Below are 23,096 nucleotides of genomic sequence, written 5' to 3' on the forward strand. Positions count from 1 at the left end.
CTCTGAGGATTGAAGTTGGCCAAAGATCTTACCCAGAAATATCTTCACACACAAAATCTGGGGGTGGGGCGATTCCTTCAGAGCCGGCTGAGGCTTCAGCTGGGCAGCACGCTCCCGTCACTGCTGCGGCGTGCCCTCGAGCGGCCGAGAGCAGCTGGGCTGGGTGAGCCACTTCGCCTTGTGGGGATACCACAGATGAGGAGCCTGAACCCAGCGCCTCATTTCCCACATTTACAGCAAAGCAGGGCAGCCTCTCCAGGACACTCAAGAGTGTCTGGTCCCAGATGCCTCTCATTCAGGGCTGACAGCTGCCCAGAGCTCCCTAGACAGAGGAATATTTGTAGGAGGGACATAAAAGGTCCCCAGACGCTCTTCCTCCTTTCTGCGACTCTTCACCTTCTCCCAGTCTCCACTCTACTCTCAGGTGCATCATCTCCTAAATGACTGTTGCCGAAAATGGATTTGAGGAGTTCTGAGAAGAAACCCTGGGTCCCAGGTTACCTCGTCCTTTCTCTCTGAACATCCCATTACTCAAATCCTAATATGGACATCACCACTTCAAGAAATCCTTGCTACCATGCAAATTCCTTAAGCTATTATTATTATTATTTTTTTTTTTGAGGAAGATTGGCCCTGAGCTAACATCTGTACCCATCTTCCTCTACTTTATATGTGGGACACCTGCCACAGCATGGTTTGATAAGTGGGGTGGAGGTCTGCGCCTGGGATCCGGACTGGCAAACCCTGGGCCGCCAAAGCGGAGCACGTGAGCACGTGGACTTAACTGCTGTGCCACCGGGCTGGTCCCTTAAACTATTACTTTTTAACACCCAGATGCAAATTACCTTTGCTGAAAGTGGAGGAGGTAGAAGGCTCAGGAAGGGTGTCACAGAGGTCACTGACCCCAGGACTGGGCTGTTGGAATGTGGAGACGAGGACTGATTAAAAGGGGACATGGCAGGGCACAGAAAATAAATGCGGCCTAGTTCTGGGCCTGAATGGAAAGGTGGCCACTAGAGAGCAGGTGCCATCCAAGAAGGGGTTCTGCGTATGTGCTCTCCCCAGGAAGGAGCCTCATGACATAGCTTAAACCCATCAGTAGAATGAGTAATTTTGGACACAGCAGCCTGAGAGTAAACCCCAGATCTGATTCCAGCTCTCTTCTGAAAGTCCTATGATCCCAGTCTGTCTGCCCTAATCAGCCAGGAACGATAGAAACCTCACAGTAAGTTTTGTGAGCATCAGTGCTCCAGCTCCACAAACTTCCACTAGCAGAGTGGGTGGGTGCAGCATCCTCCCAGTCACCACAGAAGATTTAACAAGTAAAAACCTGCAAACTCTTTATTAAATTCTCCCATTTCATCTGTACAGAAAAAAATGCACATTATGTTCAGATTCTCAGTAACATCTCAAAATTACACAGCATGAACATGTAAAAACAAGGAACTGCCAGGATTTTATACATAGAAAGGAAAACCATTTACAAAAGAAGCTTGTTAATTTTTCTTTCTTTCTTAAAAATAAAAAGTTAAAGGCCTAAGATTTCACACAGCATTTGCTGTACAGTCTGTTTTCCTGCTTGGACTGACTTGGGAACACTGTGCTGGGAGAAGCCGCTCAGGATGCCTCCAGCTGCCAGCTCTCCTGTCGGCCACTCCATCAGTGCACTGCAGTCTGACCAGGGGACCTGTTCGAACCACCCTAGCATGTCTGGCATAGGGCCTGTGGGGCTCTGGGGTCCAGGTGTCCATTCTATGTTGGGGGGAAGGCAAAAACAGAATATAGAGGCACTGTCTGAATTTTCTCCTTGCCCAGGGAGATTTCTCCACTGCATGTATCCCAGCATCCCTACCTGTGTGTGGTGAAGATCTGGGGAAGGGGGAAGGAGAGGAAACCACCATCAGGACCCTGTGACCACTAGCCCAGGCAGACAGTCCCACCTTTGTGCTCCAGATGACAGACAATCCCTGGGTCTCCACAGTGATCTCACCAGATGGTCTGGGGAAGCCTGTCACTCTGACAAGTCAGTCTGGGTTTGCTAATAACTGATCTGTTGTCTGAGGTCTGGACAGGAAGGGGAATTCGACTTCAAACTTGACTACCCTAACTTGTGATCCTGGTCCTAGTGGAGAGGAGGAGGACCAAGAGGAGTAGAGTTAGAGAGACTGCCAACCAAAGACAAATGAGAGAGAGAGAGGCAAGCCAGAAGATCAGCTCTGGCCCCAGGCCTTTGGGAACCAAAGATCAGTAGCGAAGAGGTGAATTAGAAGTGTCCCTGAAGGCCCAGAAGAAACTCAGGGCACTAGATGCTCACTTTATAAAACTACTTAGGAGCTGTCCAAATGGTGAGAAATAAAAGGGATCTTTGAGGTTTTTCAAATTCATAAGAATCTGAAATGCAAGTAAACATACCAAAATGCACATGATTCTAAAAGACATATTTTTTGTTCTATGGCCAAAATTTAGGTTGAATGTGTCAGACTGGATTGGCTGGCTTCCAGGGTCCCTATTTCAGCTTCCTTCTCCACATCTGCTTACTTAGAATAAGTTATATGTGGAGAATGTTTATTCTTTGGTCGGGGAGGGGAAGAAACGGAGAGTGAAGGCCGTTTCAGGGGAACTTAAGACTCGCTAAGAAAGGAAGCCGTGTGAAGCAGCCCGCCCCTCCCTGGAGGTCTCACTACAGTGGGGCTCTCCGGGCTAGACGCAGTACTACAGCCTGGAGGTGGGGAGGATGGGAGCCACTTCCAGAAGTCACGCTTGCATATGAGAGTAAATCTTCTCTTGGGGAAGGTAGAGGGAAGTCAGCATACAACTCCCTTTCCACTTTATCTGATAAAATGTAAATGGATGCTACAGACCTCTTTACCACTGGATTCTTCTATTACATGGCCTCAGGAAATGGGAAGAAATGAAATCTGGTAGTAATTTTGTTGCCTCTTCTAGGAAAGCAGAATCTCCCTCCCTCCCCACTGGCAGAGCTCTTCACTGTCCCCAAGGAGAGTCAGGGCAGGATGTGAGAAAGCCAAAGGCCTGCCACAAACTCAGGTCAACACTTGCTCACTAAATACTGGAATTCCCCTGCTTCTGAGGATGCACTGGCTCAGAACAAGCTACCGGATCCACAGCGGGACTGGGAGGGGAAGCTAGAAGGTCTCTAGGGAACCCAGAGAAGGAGGGTTTTCCGGCTGGACTGAACTCCAGCTTTTGCTATGGCTCCCATATGGGCACATCGTGCTAGCAGGCTTCTCTTGGGGCACCAACAATAGCAGAGGGAGGCCAGGGATGCACCAGGATACAGGTCTCACTCCCAGAGCTACCCGTCTGTTGGTAGCTCTGTTAGAGGGAGCAGTTGGTCTCGTTCTTGATGTTTTCTCTAGATTTTTGATTTCCTGTATCACAGGGCCTCCAGCCCAGGAGACTGATCTCCTCGTGCCTCTGGAATGTGGTGGAGCACACTAAGTAAGTATGAGTCCCTGAGACACTGCAGTGAGCTGACAAGGACAGATGAGTTACCTGGCTACTGTTAATTTTCAGCAAGTGCCTAGAGCCTTGGCAAAAAAAATCTACCTGCTCTGCTGCTTAGGTTATTGTTCATGGGCTAGACATCAGGAGAAGAGATAAAGACCAAGGTCCATCATCAGTCCCTCATCTAGGGCCATGGTTTCCTCTTCTTGACGAGTTCTTGACTAGTTGATTTACCCATGACTGACCTATGAGGCCAGTACTCAGAGGTGCCCCAGAAGCGGTTTTGTTATATCAAATGGGGTACAGAATAGGTACAGTTGGGCTGCAAGTTCAGATGGTGCTGGGCCCCCTGGATGTAGAAAACTGCTCAGGAACACCACCTGGGACCCTCAAGAACCAGTCACATGAAACTATTCCAAGTAAGATGGTGAAATGCTTCCTAGCAACCAGTAATTGAAAACACCAGCAGTCATCCCTTCTATTCTGACCATTTCTAAAGGTGACAAATGTTTCAAGAATCAAACTCCTTTTCAAACTTCCAGATCTGCTGCAGACAACTAATGAGATGGTCTCTCAGTTCAAAAAGAACAGAAAGACCAAGACTAACACGTAAACCATGGAGATGTTTTACATGTATTGGGAGGGAGACTGCAGAGATGGAGAATGGTACCCCATTCTCATCACATGGTGAACATTTATCCTAACCTGTAAATCACACCAGACACGTCAGTGGAGACCTGCATTTAGATGACATCCCCCGTTCTCAATCCCAAGCCCCCGCCACCCAGGTGGGAACCCTGGAGGTGGACTACCTGCCCCAGCTCAATTCAGCCCGACAGTGGTGGCAGGAGGGGGTGCTGCTCGGATGCCAAGAGTTTCAAGTTTTGAGACTGAAGAATCCCAGGGCAGTTGCTGAGAATCAGGAAGACCCTAAAAGCAGGACTGAGAGGACCAAGCAGCTTAGCAGCTCCCCTTGGAGACTTGTAGTACCCTAGGTAGGGGGGATATACAGCTGGCTTCTGGAACCTACTGCCTCCAGGAAGGATAGCAAAAAGAAAAAAGAAAGAAAAAGAAGAAAACCACAGTATTCAAATATATGTCAGTCAGGTTAGACACGGAGTAATTTGGATCAACTGATCCACAAATTGACCCACTTTGTATTGAGCACATTTCAGGGAAGACAAATGTTGTGCAGGTCCCACAGCACATGTGGACAGTGGCAAAGGAGGGGCAGGGCAAGGAAGGGTGCCATGGTCTATGTGGACAGTTTTAGGCACATGATTTATAATACTTGTGGACGTCTATCAGGTTAATAAAATATATATTATATAAATATATCTCCTACTGTACATGCCGCCCTCTTGTGCAGCCACTGTGACTCCAGCCCTAAACTCAAGCCAAGCTGTGCCAGGTTGAACCATGATGCCTGCACTCCTCCCTCTTTATACTCCAAACCTGTCATCTCCACACGCAGGGATGAGGGAGGACGGCCAGGAATGCTGCTTCCATAGAGCTCAGATTCTGGAAAGACTGTTGAATCATCAAAGTACAACATGTAGCCGATGCCTACTACAGTGGGTGTATGCAGCAAATGGACAGAAAGGAAAAAAAAATGGAGAAAAGCCTCCATCTTTGAATGTAATAACTTTCCACACCCTCTCCACGTAGAGGCATAAAGGAGCTTGTCTGGGAAGCTGGCCTTGAGCCTGCAGAAAGGTCAGGTTAGACTGCCAGTCACACCCTGTGCCACGCTAAATCTTTATGAGCCATTGTCTCTGACCTGCATTGTTGCCTGGAAAATAAAGCAAAGTGAATCAATCCCCCGCTCTCCTTCCTGCCCTGAGCCCCCTTGCCCCACAGTTCCCGCCTCCTGTGAAGTGGAGGGTTTCTGGGGTAACTGCTACTCCAGCAGAGTCAGTCTAGATGTGACTGAGTCCTGCACTAGCCTGGAGGAAGGAGATTACCGGGATCCTGCTGCCTGGACTCAGGGTCCAGCCTCTCAGCGCAGATCAGTGGACTGACCAGCTTCACCCACTTCTGATCCCTTCCCCAACCCACATGCCCTTGCCTAGGGAAGCACATGCTTCACGTCACCGAGGTGAGGAGATCACGGCCTTGGAGTCTTGACCAGCAGTGATTCTGTTAGGGTGGGAACTGGAAGGCATCACTGTTCCAGCAGAAGAAAACAAGACCCAAAGCAGGCTAGTTAAAGGTTTCCCACTACTTGGTGAAGTCCGTGGCCCTGACGTGGCCCAAAGGTGCTTTTGAGAAATGAGCAAGACACCCCAGCTACAGAGTATTGGGTGGTGCGTTTCCCTCTAAAGTCCTGCCTTCACTTTACACAGTCACGAAGACATAACCCCATCGCCCAAAGCAAGCCTGGAGGAGATGTGTTACTATATACATTTTTTTCTTTCTTTAAAAATTCCTTTTTTTTTTTTGGTGTTTTTTTTTTTAAAAAAAATCATTTGAGTTGCAGGTCAGGTGAGTTGGTTCTGGAAGTATTGGTAATTCCATTGGTATGAGAGAGACTTGTCTACGGGCAGGTAAATCCAAGTTTGCCAACAAAGGCAATAACCAAAGTGGCCAGCTGCTGATGCTGCACAAATGGTCGAGGAGGAGGAGGACACCATGGACAGGGGCGAAGTCTGAGATGGGACAACGCAGTGGATACCTGCTGCTGCTCTAACATGAGTGTTGGTGTCACCTCTTAGAAGAACGAGGTGAGTGGGTACACTATACAGGAGGGCTGTACAGACTGGGCACTGGACAGGTAGTTCCTTTGGTGGTCAAGGTGGCTCTACCTGTCCTTGAGCTCTCGTGTCACTCGCTTGGTGATACGTCCACACATCAGGCCAATCAGGAACAATATACAGATGCTCCCGCTGATCACAGAGAGAATGTAGTTCTTTGACGGAGATGTCATCACTTGCATGGCGAGGTCAGAGAAGCCATCCGCTGGGGCTACCTGGAATGACACATGGCAGCATCATCTTCTGAGAGATCTAGGCAGGGGCTCTGCTGGCTCTAACTTGCTCCCCTTGATTCCTAGTTAATTTATGTCATTTCTTTCGGGGAGAGAGGGCTTGGACAAGAAAAGTCAAACAGAGAACTCAAAGTCTTCTTCCTGATCATACTACTGGACCTATCTACTACAGAAAATTAGAAGATACAGACAAATACAAAGAGGTGGAGTCTCATACAGTTCATCGTAGCCAACATAGTAACAGCCCTCACACTGAGGACTCGACGACGTGTTGGGCCCTGGGAAAGGGCTAGATGTGTTTTCAATCATTTAGTCCTGGTGCCAATCCTTACGAATAGATTTTATTACTCCCACATTACAGATGACCCAGAAGCCTGAGGGTGGGGAGGCGGCTAAGTGACTTACACAAGGTCACAGGTTTTTAGGTATTCTGATTTATTTTCTTCATCATGTTTGCTGCCTTTTTAAAAACAAAGAGAAAAGCTGAGATGGTACTAGGGGCTAATTCTACATCTTGCCTTATTTTCACTCACCATTATGTCATACGCATCCCCCCATCAAAACCAATGTGCAAACATGACGTATACCGACTGAACCCACCTAACCATTCCCCCAGCTGTGGACACTGGTAGTCTAACAGTTTTCATCCTCAGTTTCTCTCCCTGCTTTCTCCAACAGCCCTCTACGCTCGCCTCCTACGGCAGGATCAGGATCGAATGGTTCACCAGGTGCAAAGGAACCTGTCCTTTTGAGTCTCACCTTAGTCTGACGCCTCAGAGGAGTCTGGCCCAGAGAGGTCTGGGCTGCTTCTACGGTCATCCCAGGTACACAGAACAAAGCAGGAAGGCTCCAGATTAAGGCAATTTGAGCACAAACATTTGCCAACACAATATAAGCAGTGGAGGCACTCTGAAGCAATGCTTAGTGGCTCAAAAGTGGAAACCAGTGAAGAAAGAAGAGACTAATTTAGTGTCACTGCTCCCTCATCTGACCAAGGGCTTTAAAGATGACTTTGCTCCCGTGAGAGAAGGGGTGACGGGTGTGCTTGCTGTGTTGTCAGCTGTCATCTCTTCCTCTCATCTCGCTTACACCTAGGTATGAAGACTTTCTGTGGTTTTTCCCACTTGCCTGTTACCCTTGAGTTTTAAGCAAATGGGTGACAGGAGGAATTGGGCAAGAAGGAGGGGAGTTCTCATGGTCACTCTCTTGATCTAAGGTAACTGCGAATGTCTATCCTAGTGTGGGGTGATACAAAGAGGATGGTACTAGAAACCTGACTTTTTTACCGACGGATCTTGAGCAAATCATAATCTCCAAAGTCAAAGTTTCCTCTACCATAAAGTGAGGAAATGATCATTTAACTTACCTTGCAGGATTTCTACATTCAAATGAGGTAATATATCCATCAAAGTGTTTTGTAAATTACAAACCAATGTATACACGAGAAAAACTCTCATTCTTCTTCTGAGGCTGAATTTTTGTAGGAAAAATTTCCTCTAGCCCAAGTCTGCCTGGGTATCTTAAACATTCACTAGTGTCCTGAAGTCTCCCAGTATCCTATTATTCTCCACATTCCAGGCTAGCTGGGGGCTAGTCTCACATATATATTCTTCTCCCAAAGACTGTAAAGTTAGAAAAACAAGCTTTAAGACAGAAAGGGCTGGATATCGTTCTTTTCCCATGGGCATGTTTTCTGGTTTCTCTTTTGCATGGCTGGCTTAAGTCACATGCTTCCTTTGGGTGACTCACTTGTCAGTGGTTGACTATGGGCAACTGAGGGCAGAAAGTAGTGGCCTTGGCAAAGCCTTGCAGACACAACTCAATGCAAAGGGAGATGATGGCTCCAGGCTCACAGACAGCCAAGGAGTCTGACAGGTGCACTGATAGATTTTTCAAATACACTTACTGCCAGTCTCACAACAAGGACAAGGAGACCAGTGAAGTATCTCGCAGAGACTAGGAAACTGATAGAAGAGATGGCCACTTCAGGAGATTCTCTTGGTCATTACCTTCGCTGCATAACTCCACATTTCGATCCGGTCATTAAGGCGTTTTTTGCACTCAGGTTGTAACCTCACTCGCTTATCCTCCAAGGCCTCCATGAGGCAGGACATTTCTGTAGAAGGAAAGGGATAAGAAGAGTCTGAAACTGTACACAACGGAAATTTCTGTAAGGTTAGGGAGACGGGTACCTAAGCACTAGAGAATTGAGATCCGTAGGCTACCCAAAGTTAAATCCATTCAGGAAACTTAACCCAAGAGCTAACATGGAGAAGAATATTTAATTTCCAAGGTTGGCTGTCCAGAGTCTCTCTTAAAATTTCTCTTTTTATTGGGCATGCACAGCTCAGGAACAACTTTACAGCTGCCCAGGTTCCACCTCACATAAAACTTATCTATTGAGCCTAACGTGGCCACTGCGGAAGCTGCTGAAGCTGTTTTGGTTTGGACAAGGGGGTGAAAAGGGCCATGATGATGGCTTCACTTTGCTTCCCTGATAAATAGCTCCACTTTGCCTTTTCATCAAATCTTTACCTCTGGTCATGGCTAGGTCACTTCAAACCTGCAGGATTATTCCCAAATTCATTTTGCCACAAAGGCTTAGTCCCAGCATCAACCAGGCCCCCAGGAGGTGCTGTCTGTGGTTGAACTGAAGCTACAGAACAGAGTAGCTGCAGCTGATGTCTCACAGGGAGTCCCTGCTCCTCCCAAGATGGTTCAGACAGGCTCAGCGGGAACACAGTGACTTACGACGCCCACGGCCAGGGGTGATGGCTGCACAGTGGTGTTTAATGTCCAGGGCACAAGCTGTATGAAGAACTGGGTCCACAAAGATGTCTGCTTTGCTCTCCTTCAGCATGTTTAACACTTCCTAGGAAGACAGGATCGTTGTAGACAGAGCTTTTATACAGGAAATGCATCAGATCTGTTGTCTATAAATACTTTATATACAAAGAAAGTTAAGGAGGGAAGGTTGAGTCAAAAGAGCCTGAGATGCACAGCAAGGTGTGATGATGCAAAGAACGCAGATTGTTAGCATCTGATCGAATTCAATAATAGACCTGCGTACACTTCGTATGCAAAGCTGTGTGCTACACAAAGCAGGGGGCTATAAGATCAGATTTAGGTTTTCGGCATTCTGGTATGCCCTATTATTAAATACAAAATGTTAGTTTTTATATTTATGTAATACAGTTATTTTGTTACTTTAAGTCTGAAAATGTGAAATCTGAAAATCAGAGTAATATGCTATATTAAAATTCCCAATCAAACAAAGGTATATTTGTTTGCAAAATATTTCACTTTACTTCTATTATCCTCAAAAGGGAAAAAAGAATTGACAGAAGATAACTTCCACCATGAGAATAACTCTTCTGTGAGTTTAAAGATGTTCCGAATAAGAGGAACAGGAATGTGATAGAACTGAAATCAGCTCTGCAGACTCTCCATTTATACGTGATAAAATTATAGGAGGTAAAGACAGGACAGAACTGCTTTCTTAGACAAAAATTAGTCTGCCCTCAATAGAAAGACAGTAGTCAGGGGCTCGGCCCAGTGGCACAGTGGTTAAGTTTGTGCTCTCTGCTTCTCGGTGGCCTGGGGTTCACCGGTTCAGATCCCGGGTGCGGACATGGCACCACTTGGCAAAAGCCATGCTGTAGAGGCGTCCCACATATAATGTAGAGGAAGATAGGCATGGATGTTAGCTCAGGGCCAGTCTTCCTCAGCAAAAAGAGGAGGATTGGCAGTAGTTAGCTCAGGGCTAATCTTCCTCAAAAAAAAAAAGACTGTAGTCCCGGTAAAACAACAATAATAAAAACCAAAACTCAAATATTGTTCAAAAAGTCCTTCTTAAAGTTAGATGGGATCATTTGATGACAAAGTAGTCCAAGGAAAATATCTACATTTAGCTTTTAGCCAACTTCTACCACTTCTCAGACCATGTGGAATGTGGAACATTTTGAGAAGATGAAAATATCTGCTAAACATCATATAATGTCAAATATTGGAATTGATATTTTGCTTTGGTATAGCACTCACAATGCCCTTAAACAATGGTCTAGTCATGAGGAGGAGACATACTCACAAATAATTAGTACATGTAAAAGAATATTTAAGTTATAGGCAATTAACGGTAAAGTCTGGTAAGAGGAAACAGTAGAATTCTGGGAAGGACGGTTTAGATTTTACTAAGACATGCAGACTACAGCTTTAAAAGGAACAAGAGAAGAGAAAAGCAAGTGGCGGAAATATGGTGATTGATGGCGGTTACCTTCTTACACCCTTCCGTTTTGATTTTGAGCAGGTTAACTTTGAGGCACTCCTCCACTTGACCTGTCTGCTCCTGGGCTGCTGCTTCTTCAGCACATAGACTGGAGATCTATTAGGAGACATCCGATAAACAAGGTCACCCTTGCTCTCACCAGAGACCTTGTTTCTGAAATGTGTGGATCTGGTGATCTTCCCACACACGTGCCCAGGGCTCTTCTCAAACAGATTCCTGGTGGATTTCTCTCCCCTCCCTCCCGTATGGGCCAGGCTCCGTTCTCATTCACAAGGACTAGCACACAGAGAACCAGTCAATGCACATATCTTTATTCTGTCAACGCTGAGATTTGAGTCAGACTGTCCCAGGACTGGTCACAAAGAAGGCTACTTCCTGATTCCACATGAAGTTTATAAAGCCAAGTAAAATACTAAAAGCAAATGCTTGACATTTACAGAGCTTTGGTCAACTTAGATTCACAACTTGGAAACACACACACACACACACACACACACACACACACACACACAGAGGTCCTGAAACACAGCCTGCAGCACAGATTAAACACATAACTTTCTTGGGGCTGGCCCTGTGGTGTAGTCCTTAAGTTTGGCACACTCCACTTCAGCAGCCTACGCTCATGGGTGTGGATCCCAGGTGCAGACCTACACCACTCATCAGCCATACTGTGGCAGTGACCCACATATAAAATGGAGAAAGACTGGCATGGATGTTAGCCCAGGGCTAATCTTCCTCAAGCAAAAAAAAAGGAAGACTGGCAATAGATATTAGCTCAGGGGTAATCTTCCTCAGCAAAGACAAAAACAAAAAAGTAACCTTCTTTGGACAGCTTTATGAGTAAGCTTCTTTGAAAGAGCTTTAGCTACAATCCCCTAAAACTGACATATGTTGAACAAGGTTCCCCAGATGGCCTTTTCTAGCTAGGAAGTCATTTCCAAGGACAGACGCTTCTTTATAGGAGCACTTCTGTCTTTCTGGCAAGTCCTGGGGGTGTTCTGGCTGACCATCAGAATAAGGAGAAGGGAAGAACAAACTATGTAGAGAGATATAATAATAAAAGGATACTCTTGTTCCATAGAGAAATATGGAACCAACATTGTACAGCGACAGGACTAATGCCAAGTCTAATTCAGTGTTACGGAGAACCAGGAACTCAGACAATGGAGAGCCTAGAAGATGGGCCTTCAACAAACCCTGGATTCAAGGCTGAAGTGAAAGAGAGTAGAATAAAGAACTTTTCTCCAATAAGAACTTCTCTGAGGGCCAGCCCCGGGGCCCTAGTGGTTAAGTTCAGCACACTCCGCTTTGGCAGGCCAGGTTCAGTTCATGGGCATGGACCCACACCGCTCGTCTGTCAGTGGCCATGCTGTGGCGGTGGCTCACATACAAAAAAAGAGGAACAGTGGCAGTGGATGTTAGCTCAGGTGAAACTTCCTCAGCAAAAAAAAAAAATTTCTCTGACCAGCTCTGTTCACAACCAGCTTCATACCCAAAACCTACCTCATCTGAGCAGTGTAGCTGGAGCTGAGGATCGAGTCGGTAATCTAGAGCAGACTCCTGGATAATAATCCGGATCTGGTCTTCACAGTCTGAAGAGAGGCGCTACTTGTAACAAAGGGAGAAAAGTCAGCCTATTAGACAACTTCAGCTTTTTATTTGGCCCTGGCTTGGGAAAGGTATGAAAAAGGTCTGGGGAAAGTAGGAACAAGCTAAGAACTTCCAAAGAAAAGAGCATCAGGAATAGTGGTGGCTCCATAAATACACCTCTGTGGAAAGCACAGGCCACTTTACCTGGTCAGCATATCTCAGCTTGAGGCAAGAGATGACTTGACCTTCGAGCTCCGAATCATCCTTGGCCTTAGTCAGAATACCATGACAGAATTTAGGAATGTCAGCTTTACAGGCTTTCCTCAGCACAGGGTTTAAGCGGTAATCTAGAGCAGAAAGAGATAAGCACATGATAAAATATTCCACCCGGATTCACAAATTTTGAGATCCATCTTCCAAAAGGGGGCATATTATGGCAATGACCATGAATAAACCACGGATTTGTTTACTTAATACATGTTTACTGTGCCCTCACTACAGTATTTCTAACCAGTAACATAATTGGGTGAAAGAGTGGATGTCGAGACCCCCAGGAATGCTTCTGCTCTGCGGCAGCTCTGCTGGGTTTGTTCAGACCAAGGTTCAAGCAGTCCTCACAAAACCAAGCAGACACCAGCAACTTTCCCCATAACGTATTTTAAAAACACTGAAAACAGAATCTCTAACTCACCTTGCCCAGTAAATTACAAGGTCTTGCAATGCAGAGGTGAAATTTCTCTGTTCTAAAACAGATTACTCATATATTCTCCTACCACGTGCATGAAGTTTTATTAAATCTTCATACTTATCAAGGAATGCTAGCCCTGATTCCTTTTGTACGCCTTTCAAAAGCAGTTTTCTATTTTTTCAGGCCTCTCTTTCACATGACTTTCATTCTGTTCTTCTGGATATTCTTCAAGGAAGGAGTAAGTCATTTTTCTTACATCTAGACTCTTCCCTTAAAATTCACGATGAACAAACCACCTATGGTTTAACTATGCAAGTATATGCCCACTCGATTCCACTTATGCTGTGCTCAATGGGACCAGGAAAGCCAAGCCAAGATACCTGTGTTCTGGGTGATCTGGCGCTTAGTTATCATCTGTTTGCATTTGGGATCCATCAATTCACTGTTTTTATTTTGCTTCAAGCACTGCAACATAGTTTTGGAATCTGCTTCTGGACAGAATCTCTGCAAAGAAACAAAGTTTTATAAAAATAGGTATCCAAATGTGGCAATTAACACGATCTGTATCACTCTTAGATCTATTGAGGAGCTTAAGACAAACAGCCTGAAGGTATCACGTGGTACAAGAGAACTGGCTAAGTCTGAATAAGCACTCAGTCTCAAGTCCCCCTTTCTTTACCTAGTCTCTACTATATTTCTCACATTTCTTTCTACCACCTCACTGTTTCCTACTCTACATAGATTGATTCTCTACCTACACGGCTATGTTACATTACATGACATCTCATGAGCTTAAATCCTGTTTAAGCACGAATATAACATTGTACCACATGGCCATGTAGTCCTCAAGCCAAATCTACTCAATCCCAATAGGAAATTTAGGAATTACTCGCCAACCAATGTGGACAGAGATGTGGGGAAAGGACCTATCTGGTTCATCTGTTAACTATAGGGGTTATAATCCTACGGAATCCTGTGGGGCTAGGCCCTGTACACTTGTTAGTGTCCTTGAAGTCAGAGATCCATTTTGGACTAGCAATAAACTCTACCTGCTAATCTACAGTCTATCTACTAATTATAATCTACTAATATCTTAATATGGAGACATGGATTGCTGATTGATTTTTATAAAAGCTTTCAAAATCTCACAAAGCTCCTTCAAATCAGAGCCCGACATTTTCACTTTTACAAAGGACTCAATTCTACCAGGCCCAGCTAAAGAGACTTCTCTAACTTTTAAAATTCTCTTTGGAATTTATTTGATAGGGTGAAAAGTCACATTTTATTTTAAAGGGAAGCTGAAAAAAGGGGTTAGAACCTGAAGTTTAATCTCTCGTATATGTGGATAGATCCACAAACTGACACCTAGATTGTCAAGTCAGCCCTGCTGCAGAGAATGTTCACTGGAGAAGCAAATGAAGCAGAAGAACTTGTAGAACACCAAAGCCTTTTTATTGTGGTAGATGGATGATCAGGACATTCAGTGGTGGCTTTTGTGGTATACCTACGACTCTGCCCTCAAAACTTAATCATATATTTATTGGACATCTCTTTACTTGTGCCTTAGGTCAAAGAGAATCTTAGCTCAGTGGTTTTCAAACTTGAGCGTACAGCAGCATCCCCTGGAGGCTCGTTAAAAAGACTCTCCACTCCCAGAGATTCTGATTCAGTAGCTCCGGGGGGGGGGGGGGGGGCCCTGAGCATCTGTAGGTTCTCAGGTGATGCTGCTGCTGCTGCTCTAGGGACCAGCCTTTGAGAACTACCATCTTAGCTGTATAAAACAGGTTGAAATGGAAAGATTATATGAATTTGCTCTGAAATTTCAAGAAGTTATGTTGCTGTCATTTTTACTTACCCTGTGCTTAACCCTTGGTTTTGGATCCCTTACCTTTATCATCTGCTTGCAGACTCTCATGAGGGTGTAATCTAGTTCTGGGTCCATCATCTCTGTTTCCTGCAGCTTAAAAACTTTCTGGTGGCAACGGTTACTTAGCTGCTTCTTGTTTTCTTTCAGACATTCAATAATCTATGGCATAAGAATTATGGTCAAGTTAAGGGGTGTATGAAGGATTGATAATCCATGTATTCTGACCGAAGCATTCAGTTCTTAGTGTGTCCCACATTTTCCTATCCAAGTACCTTCCATTTCTAATTCCTAGGTTAATAGGAATCAGGATTTCCTCACCAAGAAGAATTATATTTATAGATTTATAACCTGAGGACTAACAGCAAATCAAATTGCATAAAATTACAGATGAATAGCAGGCTGCACTGGAGTCCAAAGGGAAGGAAACCCATTCAGGATTCCCAGTTTCTTCTGCCTTCTAGACCTGTTCCTTGTCAAGATTCCTTCTGGAGCATACACAGGCTCTCTGCATTTCCCTGGAGCAATAATCCTGACTAGACAGTAGGCACAAGACAGGAGGTGCAGTTCAACTCACCATTTACCACATGAGAACAGACCATTAGATGCCAGATAAGAATCAGACCCAATCCTTACCCTTGACGAATACACAATCTCACAGGGCAAACTTATATAAACAAATAACTACAATAAAAAAGATGAGTGGGTTAACATAAAAGCATAAAGTGCTACAGGACGGGTTTTAAGATAATAAATTAAGTATATCCTGAAATCTCCCCTACATCAACCTTATAGGTATTATAAAAAAAAATAAAGAAGAGAAGCAGATGGGAAGCTGCAATAGCTAGGGCCGTAGCATGAAGTCATGAGATTTCTATGAAATCCTCAAGGCACAACCAAGAATCACCAAATAACTGAGGGAAAAAGGTAGGAGAGCAATTAAAAAATATATTTACTATCCTCAGAGCAATACAGAATGAAATAGTAAACAACAGTCAAAAACAGGTACTTATGAAAAGAATGAATTACAGATCTTGGAAATGAAAAATAAAACCCAATTGGTGGTCTCTCTAAAGAGCAAAACAGACAGAGCTGAAGAACAAATTACTAAGCTGGGAAATGGAATTACTTCAATGTAGTACAAAGAAACAAAAAAATGGAAAGCATGAAAGAAAAAGTTAAGAGACATGGAGGACAGATTCAGATGCTCCAACTGTCTAAACAGGAGTTCCAAAAGGAAGGAAAAGGAAGACAATATGTGAACAAACATGACTGAGAATTTCCCAGAAATGAAGACATGAATTCTGAGACGGAAAAAACTAGGATAAAGAAAACAAAAACCATTCCTAATTATGTCACAGTGAAGTTACAGATCATTAAAAATAAAGAAAAAATTCAGAGAGAGATTAACTACACAGAAATGAGAATCAGACTGACATCAGACTTGGCATCAACAATAATAGATCAAGAAGACAATGAAGCCATTATCTCAAAGGCTAAAGCACCATGGCAATGCCCTCAACTAGAAGAGGGAGGTGAGTCCAGGGGAGAACAATAAAAAAAATCACTTGCACTTCACTCTGATGATTCTGGGTAGGGCCCTGTTCTGTGTATTAAAAAAAGAAAAAAAAAGGGGGCTGGCCCAGTGGCATAATGGTTAAGTTTGCTTGCTCTGCTTTGGTGGCCTGGGTTTCACAGGTTCGGATCCTGGGTGCAGACCTACGCACCGCTCATCAAGCCATGCTGTGGTGGCATCTCATATACAAAATAGAGGAAGATGGGCATAGACATTAGCTCAGGGCCAATCTTCCTCACACACACACACAAAAAAAACCCCCAAAAAAGTTCCCTAGGAAATTCTTATGTGACCTCTAGTTAAGAACTTCTGTGCAATGGAAATGTATAAGGGAATAAATTAATTTTGGAGATGCAGAGTGTTAGGAAAGCTATAGAGAGGAAGAGGCATTTGAAGGATCATTAGCAGTATACTAGGCAGACAAGGTAGGGAAGGACAGGGTAACCTGAAAGAGGGGAGACAATGAAGAGGAGACAGAGAGGAATGCAGGTGAGGAACTTTGGGGAAAGTACCCTGGCACAGCTTAGGAGGGGATGATCATGGGGCTGGCCTGGCGGCATACTGGTTAAGCTCGCATGCTCTACTTTGGTAGCCTGGGGTTTGCACGTTTGGATCCCGTGTGTGGACCTACACACTGCTCATCAGGTCACGCTGTGGTGGCATCCTACATACAAAATAGAGGAAGACTGACATGGATGTTGCTCATGGACAATATTCCTCACCAAAAAAAAAGAGGGGCTGATCAGGCTGGAAAGGATGTGATGGGGTCTATCTCACTGGTGAAGAATTAATTATTAACATGTTACCTTTACAATTAAAAAATCAACACAAAACATTACCTGAGCATTGCCATATTGCACAGTGGAACAGTAGTTCTTAATGTCACTCTTGCAGGCTTCGTACAGGTCTGGTTCCAGACGGATGTCTTCTGTCTGCATGAGAGGGAACCAGCATAGAAAAGTGAGCTTATTTTAAGCTGGAGATGTCAAATGTTCTACAGACTTATTTGTTGACTGGATCTTGGCTAATGACCACCGCTTTTACACAGCAAAGTGGCAGCCGTGTGGCCGCTGTAGTAAACGGACAAATGGGATTTAGTGTCAGTTCTGCCACTAACTAGCTACTTGGCCTTGGACTTTCTTTCTACGATGAAATGCTACCATCTACCCTGACCCCTTCACAGGACTGCTATGAGGTGAAATAAGATTAATATCATGCAAAAACCACATTAGAAAGTTAAAACCATTATATAAATGTAGGGTCCTGCCTTTATTATTTTACTGAAAGAGCTAGGGTCAAAGCTAGGGACCCAAAGTCCCAACTAAAATAGAGCATTTAGGCCAGCTCCACTTAAACATAAGTGTCACTGAATCACTACCACTATATGTGAAAATATGGTAATGCAACTTTTGCAACATTAATGGTGTTTGGTGTTCAGTACTAGTTGTCGCTTAGACTGAGATGAAATAAGTATGATTCACAATATAAAACATATCACAAAAAATTTTTACCTGTCTTCTTAACATGCTTTGTGCTTAACCTCAAAAGAAAAGTAAGAAGTTTCTTCTTATAGTGCAGCCTGTGCTTGACTTCCCAATATCCATTTCGCCTCAATGATGAGTAAGCTCACCAGAGTGTGGCATTTCCCTGGAAACTGTTGCTCAGGCAGTAAGCACAGATCTCAAGCTGACACAATCAAATTGAAGGGAAGGATCTGTATTTCATGCTGGGGGTAGTTTTCTCTTGTTTTTATTTTCCTGCTGCAGACGAATATTGGCGCAAGTAGCCCAGTTGTTGCGGGCAGCCATCATGCAGCCATGAAGGAAGCCAGCCTTACGATCAAGTTAGTGCCAGGGATAGCGGAGCGGAGAGAGAAAGACCCTCGATCCTTGAGGACATTATTGACGCAATGACTGTATCACATGCTTACAGCTTGTCTTACAGCTGGACTTCCAGTTATGTGCAGTATTTTATCCGCACATAAAATTATAAAAATATTTTATCATTAAAAAAAAGGTAAAGCAAGAAGCTGCCATATGGTAAAATTTCAGCACTTAGCTCTGAGTCTTTTCCATTCAACAGTTGTTAATAAAATCTTCCAATTTGCCCTCGCCTCTCACCCAACTTTCTAAGCCCTGCCCCTGTGGCTTCTGGGACCAGAGACTGTGCAACGAGGCATTACCATCTCCAGCTCTTCCACCCGCAGCTGCTTGCGGCACTTCAGGGACACCCTGTGTTCCTTGGCTTCCTGGAGAGTGTCATTGCGCACGGTGGTGCTTAGGCAGATCACCACGTCCACCCTGCCAAGGAAAAGAGAAGACTTGAGACTGGCAGGAGCCACACGTGCGCAGACAGCTGAGAACTGGACGGGGGCAGGTGCCATACCACCTCCCCAGAATCCGTGACCCCTCTGTGTTTCCCAATGCCTTTCCTGTAAGTCTCACTCTCCTTTCAGAGTGCTAAAAGTAGTAATTTGACTGTGTATGTCATAAAAGTTGGGCCATGCTGACTACAATTCTGACTACATTCTGACTACATTTCTGACTGGTGGGGAGGCCAGAGAGGGGACATGTGTGCAAGCACAGTTCAACACTTGTTTTGTTAAAAACATGTGACCAGAGAGGAATGCTGCTCTTAACTCTGAACTGTGTCTTTGATGTACTGTGACACTCATTCCAGAAAGGTACAGAAACCTGAGCAAAATGGGAACTTGATTTGCGGGCAAATGTTTTCTAGAAATGTGCCTTTTCAAAGAGTAACATGGAAGCATTTGGGTAGCCATGCTATAACAGCTCATCACTCTCCTCAATAAGACCTAATTCTTAAATGAATAAAGGTTTTGTTTCTTCCTAAGATCTTTGACTCAGTAAAAGCCTCTGCTGTTTCCCTGAAGAAACAACTTAATGGAATGATGTCAGGAGGAAGGCAGTTAACGTCTTTTATTCATACTGCAACTTGCTCCTCTAAGTAAACAATCTATATCTGCTTCATCAGTTAGATGGCCTTAACCTGGAAAAATTCAAAATGCTCCTTTAGACTATAGGCTCTCCATATCAGAACTACCACCACCATTTGTGGCTCTAGGCAGCTATAAAGACGATCTGTCCAGACAATCCAAGTGTTTGGCCATACCACCAAAGGAGCGTGCAGGAGGTCTCCAGGGCTAATCTGCCAGACAGCAGGAGGCTGCCTGGCGTCTTGGGTGTTCATTCAGTAACTAAGAGGGACTTTGGGGAAGCAGAACGAATCAATTAAAAGCTACATACTTCTTCTTTATGTTGGGGCAAAGTTTCAACACATCCTCTTTGCAGGCCATTTTAAATTTGTAAGAGAATCGAAAATCCTTCATCTGCACCTGAAAAAGATGATCAGAAAGAAAATCAGAATATTGAGTGGAGTTGACAAGGGCAGGATCTGTCATTCCACCTCTGTCTCCCCGTGCCTGCACTCAGCGGCCCTCGATACCGTTTGTTAAAGGCAACAGGCCCGGAGAAGAGATCAATTTTACACAGTTGACTGGATGTCATCCTCCTGGGAGGGAAGTGCTTGCTTTACCAGAAACACTGCCTTTTGACATGTGGTAACTATGGAGAGCATAGTTTAACCATCTTATTCAAATGCCAACCCTGGGTAGTATGATTTAAAAGAAAAAAAGGCTTAGAGTCCAGAGTATTGATATACATTTGGGCTGCTGCACTGAACAGTGACACAAAATAGCAGACCCCACTGATACTAACTGTCAAAGGAAAAGCTAAAATATCTTATGTAAGCAAGCAGTGTGACTGAAGCAGGAAACGCCTGTTTATTTGTCCCCATCCCCACTGGATTGCATGCTCCTTAAGGGTACAGACCCTGTCTTATCTATCATTGCATTTCCCAAGTCTAACAAAGTACCTGGCCCTAGCAGATAAAAACATCACATTTACTGAGAATAAATCGAAATAGGACATATATTTGGAGAAAATGGTTTTTCACAGAAGTGGTGCTCTGATGTTCTAAAAGAGGAAGGGATTCAGTAGCCATCCAAAGAGCCAAGGCAAGAAGGACCTGCCAGGTGTTACTGACCAGTTGGAAGTGAGTGACTCCAATGGCACACTTCTCATTCATATCTTTCTGGTGCTTGTTCTGTATCAGACACTCCATCAGGTCCCCAGAGTCTATCTGGTTATCTGCCACATCCTGGGGAAAGCAGTGCACATTTACACCTTATTTGTAACCTCTAATGAAAAAACCCTACGCCCCAGCCCATGAGAAATACAAACAAGACTGATTCTAGACTGATTCTAGAGCCTTCACAAACAAGATATACCACAAATCATGTCAAAATAAGCTGGAGAAATTACAAAGAATAAACATTCAGGGGAATAAAATTTACACAGCAAGTTGCCCCACATGAAGCGCCAATGAGAACATGCACCATGCAGGGCCTTTACTCCCTTCCTTCTGATGTTGGAAGCTGGCTTTCAGGGTAGCATCTGACACCGCCTCCTGGGTGTCAGATCCTCACGGGTCCTCGGTGTGCTTCACTCCCACAATTTAGATAGTTCAGTAAGTGAATAAACTAACAGAATTCCCCCAATATCGAGGTACAAGGAGACAGCTGGAAGGGGAAAGCCACTATTATTGCTAACAAATCCTGGACTGATGTATCTGAAGCAACTCAGCCATGCTGATAGTGGCTTCCCCCTTTTCTCTCTGTTTATAAAAGGCATCTCAACAAGTGCTGCTAACCACACACCTGGGTACCCACAAGGGATAATCAAATAAGGTTTCCCAGGATGGTGGCACTCCTCTCTCGATGATGTTTACATTTTAACTTTACCTTGTCAAAGTTGGCTATCACTCAGGAGAAACGTGTGCTGGAGACAGAGATGAGTCCAACACACTTGCGGGCCAGAGGCCCAGTGAATCTGGTTCTATTTGTGACCCTTGTTTTTCCAGACATCACTTACGTGGCAAAAGTTCTGAATTATGGGTTCACAGGCTCTCATCAGCAAGGCTTCTATTTGAATATCCTGTAGAAGATAACATACATTAATAATTCTGCTTTAGAAACAGCCAGGGGTAAGAGTAGGAGCAGTTTCTTTTTCTGAATTAGTAGCATCTGATGGGTATATAATCTAAAATGGACATCTAAAAACTACCCTAGTATTTAAGTAAGATAGCCCCAGCATAGATAGAACTGCTCCTCCATTATACTTCGAAAGGCAAGTTTTCTAGAGGCAGATTCCCCTTGTGCCCAAACAAAAGAGAATGCAGAATTAAGAACGGTGGGGAGAAAAAAGTATTTAAAAATAATATTAGAGTATGTAAAGCCTTTGGAATTTTCCCCAAAAAGCTAAGCAGTTCAAAAAGAAAATAGGAGTAACTGACCTCTATCTTTAGTTTCTAAGCTCCTAAACGAGATCACTGTCCTCAAACCAGATGACAAACCACTGCATCTGGGGAACCACACTGAACGCCTTTAAGCTCAGTACCCGCCGCATAGCACTAGCTGCTGAAACAAGATCTTCCTTTCAAGTTACACACCCAGAATGTCCTCATTAGCCCACAAGGACATGAGAATGGGAGAGGAGATGACAGAAGATGAAAAAGGCAATAAACTTTTGAAAAACAGAAAGCAAAAAAAGATGCTGAGAAATGTAATTTTATGTATTGCCAATTTTGACAATTCAAATAGTTCTAAAAGGGTTAGATAAAATAAAAAAGCAATTCTTTGTTTCTTTGTTACCGTGATTTCTGCACAAGCCAATTTTAACTTTTTAGCTGCTCCACCCTGTAATAATCTCTGTATTTCTAAATAATATGCCTATGCTTATGAGGTTTTTTAACCCCCGTTTTTACAATTGAATGGGTTTCAGGATGGAACACGTATTCAATCGTTCATGTTTAACTGGAAGTCCCACGTTTTTATTTCATTAAACACACAAACATTACCAAATGACCTAACTGAAAAAGCTAAAGATAAGGGAATAGGAATGCTTGGACTATTCTTGAATGTGATTAAGAGATCTGAAGTACATTTGCTATATTTTCTAAAAGGGGGGGAAAACGATACATCTAATCACTGTGATAATTCTAACATGAAGAAAACCAAAGAGCTAAATGTATAGAGTGTTTTTCTAGAGAAATGAGGAGAGGGGTTCGGGAAGCAACACAATATACTTCTTTATAAAGCAAATGGAGAGAATCTGACAAGGCTTCTTTTGTTTTACAGAGACTCTGCATGCTCAAGAGTCTAGAAACAGTAGAACTAAGAAAAAAAGCAAAGGCTGCTGACAGGACACTCTCCTTCTGTGAGCTGCAAATGCTTACCTCGGATTCTAACTCGGTGAGGTTGCCGACTATATCTCTGCATTCTACAGCCAAGTCATCGAGATGATCCTGGAGGCACTCAAGCTCCTGCAAATCAAAAGGCAATCCCTTGGCATTTGCCAGTTGCATAAATGGTCAAGGGAAGCTGAGATACTAGTGTCGACTTCCTTTTCAGAGGTCCTCTTCTTCTTCTCTTATTAAAATGACTTCACAGAACAGAACACTAATGCTTTATCTGATTCTCCAAACTGGGATTGTTGAAAGGATAAGTACTTGACGTAACAGGGTGGTTAAGAGGTTTAAGGGGATACAACAGCCATGAGA

The 23,096-nt window shown here is 44.0% G+C and overlaps 1 protein-coding gene across 1 annotated transcript in view; it reads right to left on the bottom strand.

The window, feature by feature from the left end:
• Positions 1 to 1,314: 1,314 nt before the first annotated feature.
• The window catches only part of GLG1 (golgi glycoprotein 1), a 155,560-nt gene continuing 133,778 nt past the window's right edge, over positions 1,315 to 23,096 (bottom strand). Inside the window, exons 13-26 of the mRNA XM_008534104.2 lie at positions 22,773 to 22,859; positions 21,410 to 21,472; positions 20,523 to 20,636; positions 19,724 to 19,812; positions 18,640 to 18,757; positions 17,297 to 17,389; positions 14,906 to 15,043; positions 13,398 to 13,521; positions 12,534 to 12,676; positions 12,243 to 12,344; positions 10,728 to 10,835; positions 9,206 to 9,326; positions 8,464 to 8,570; positions 1,315 to 6,436 (exon numbers count right to left, since the gene is read on the bottom strand). Coding sequence (XP_008532326.2) covers positions 6,269 to 6,436; positions 8,464 to 8,570; positions 9,206 to 9,326; positions 10,728 to 10,835; positions 12,243 to 12,344; positions 12,534 to 12,676; positions 13,398 to 13,521; positions 14,906 to 15,043; positions 17,297 to 17,389; positions 18,640 to 18,757; positions 19,724 to 19,812; positions 20,523 to 20,636; positions 21,410 to 21,472; positions 22,773 to 22,859 — 1,575 coding nt within the window. The 3' untranslated portion in view covers positions 1,315 to 6,268. The remainder of the gene's footprint in view (positions 6,437 to 8,463; positions 8,571 to 9,205; positions 9,327 to 10,727; positions 10,836 to 12,242; positions 12,345 to 12,533; positions 12,677 to 13,397; positions 13,522 to 14,905; positions 15,044 to 17,296; positions 17,390 to 18,639; positions 18,758 to 19,723; positions 19,813 to 20,522; positions 20,637 to 21,409; positions 21,473 to 22,772; positions 22,860 to 23,096) is intronic.

Source organism: Equus przewalskii, chromosome 3 (assembly GCF_037783145.1).
Source record: "Equus przewalskii isolate Varuska chromosome 3, EquPr2, whole genome shotgun sequence".
Classification (NCBI taxonomy): domain Eukaryota; kingdom Metazoa; phylum Chordata; class Mammalia; order Perissodactyla; family Equidae; genus Equus; species Equus przewalskii.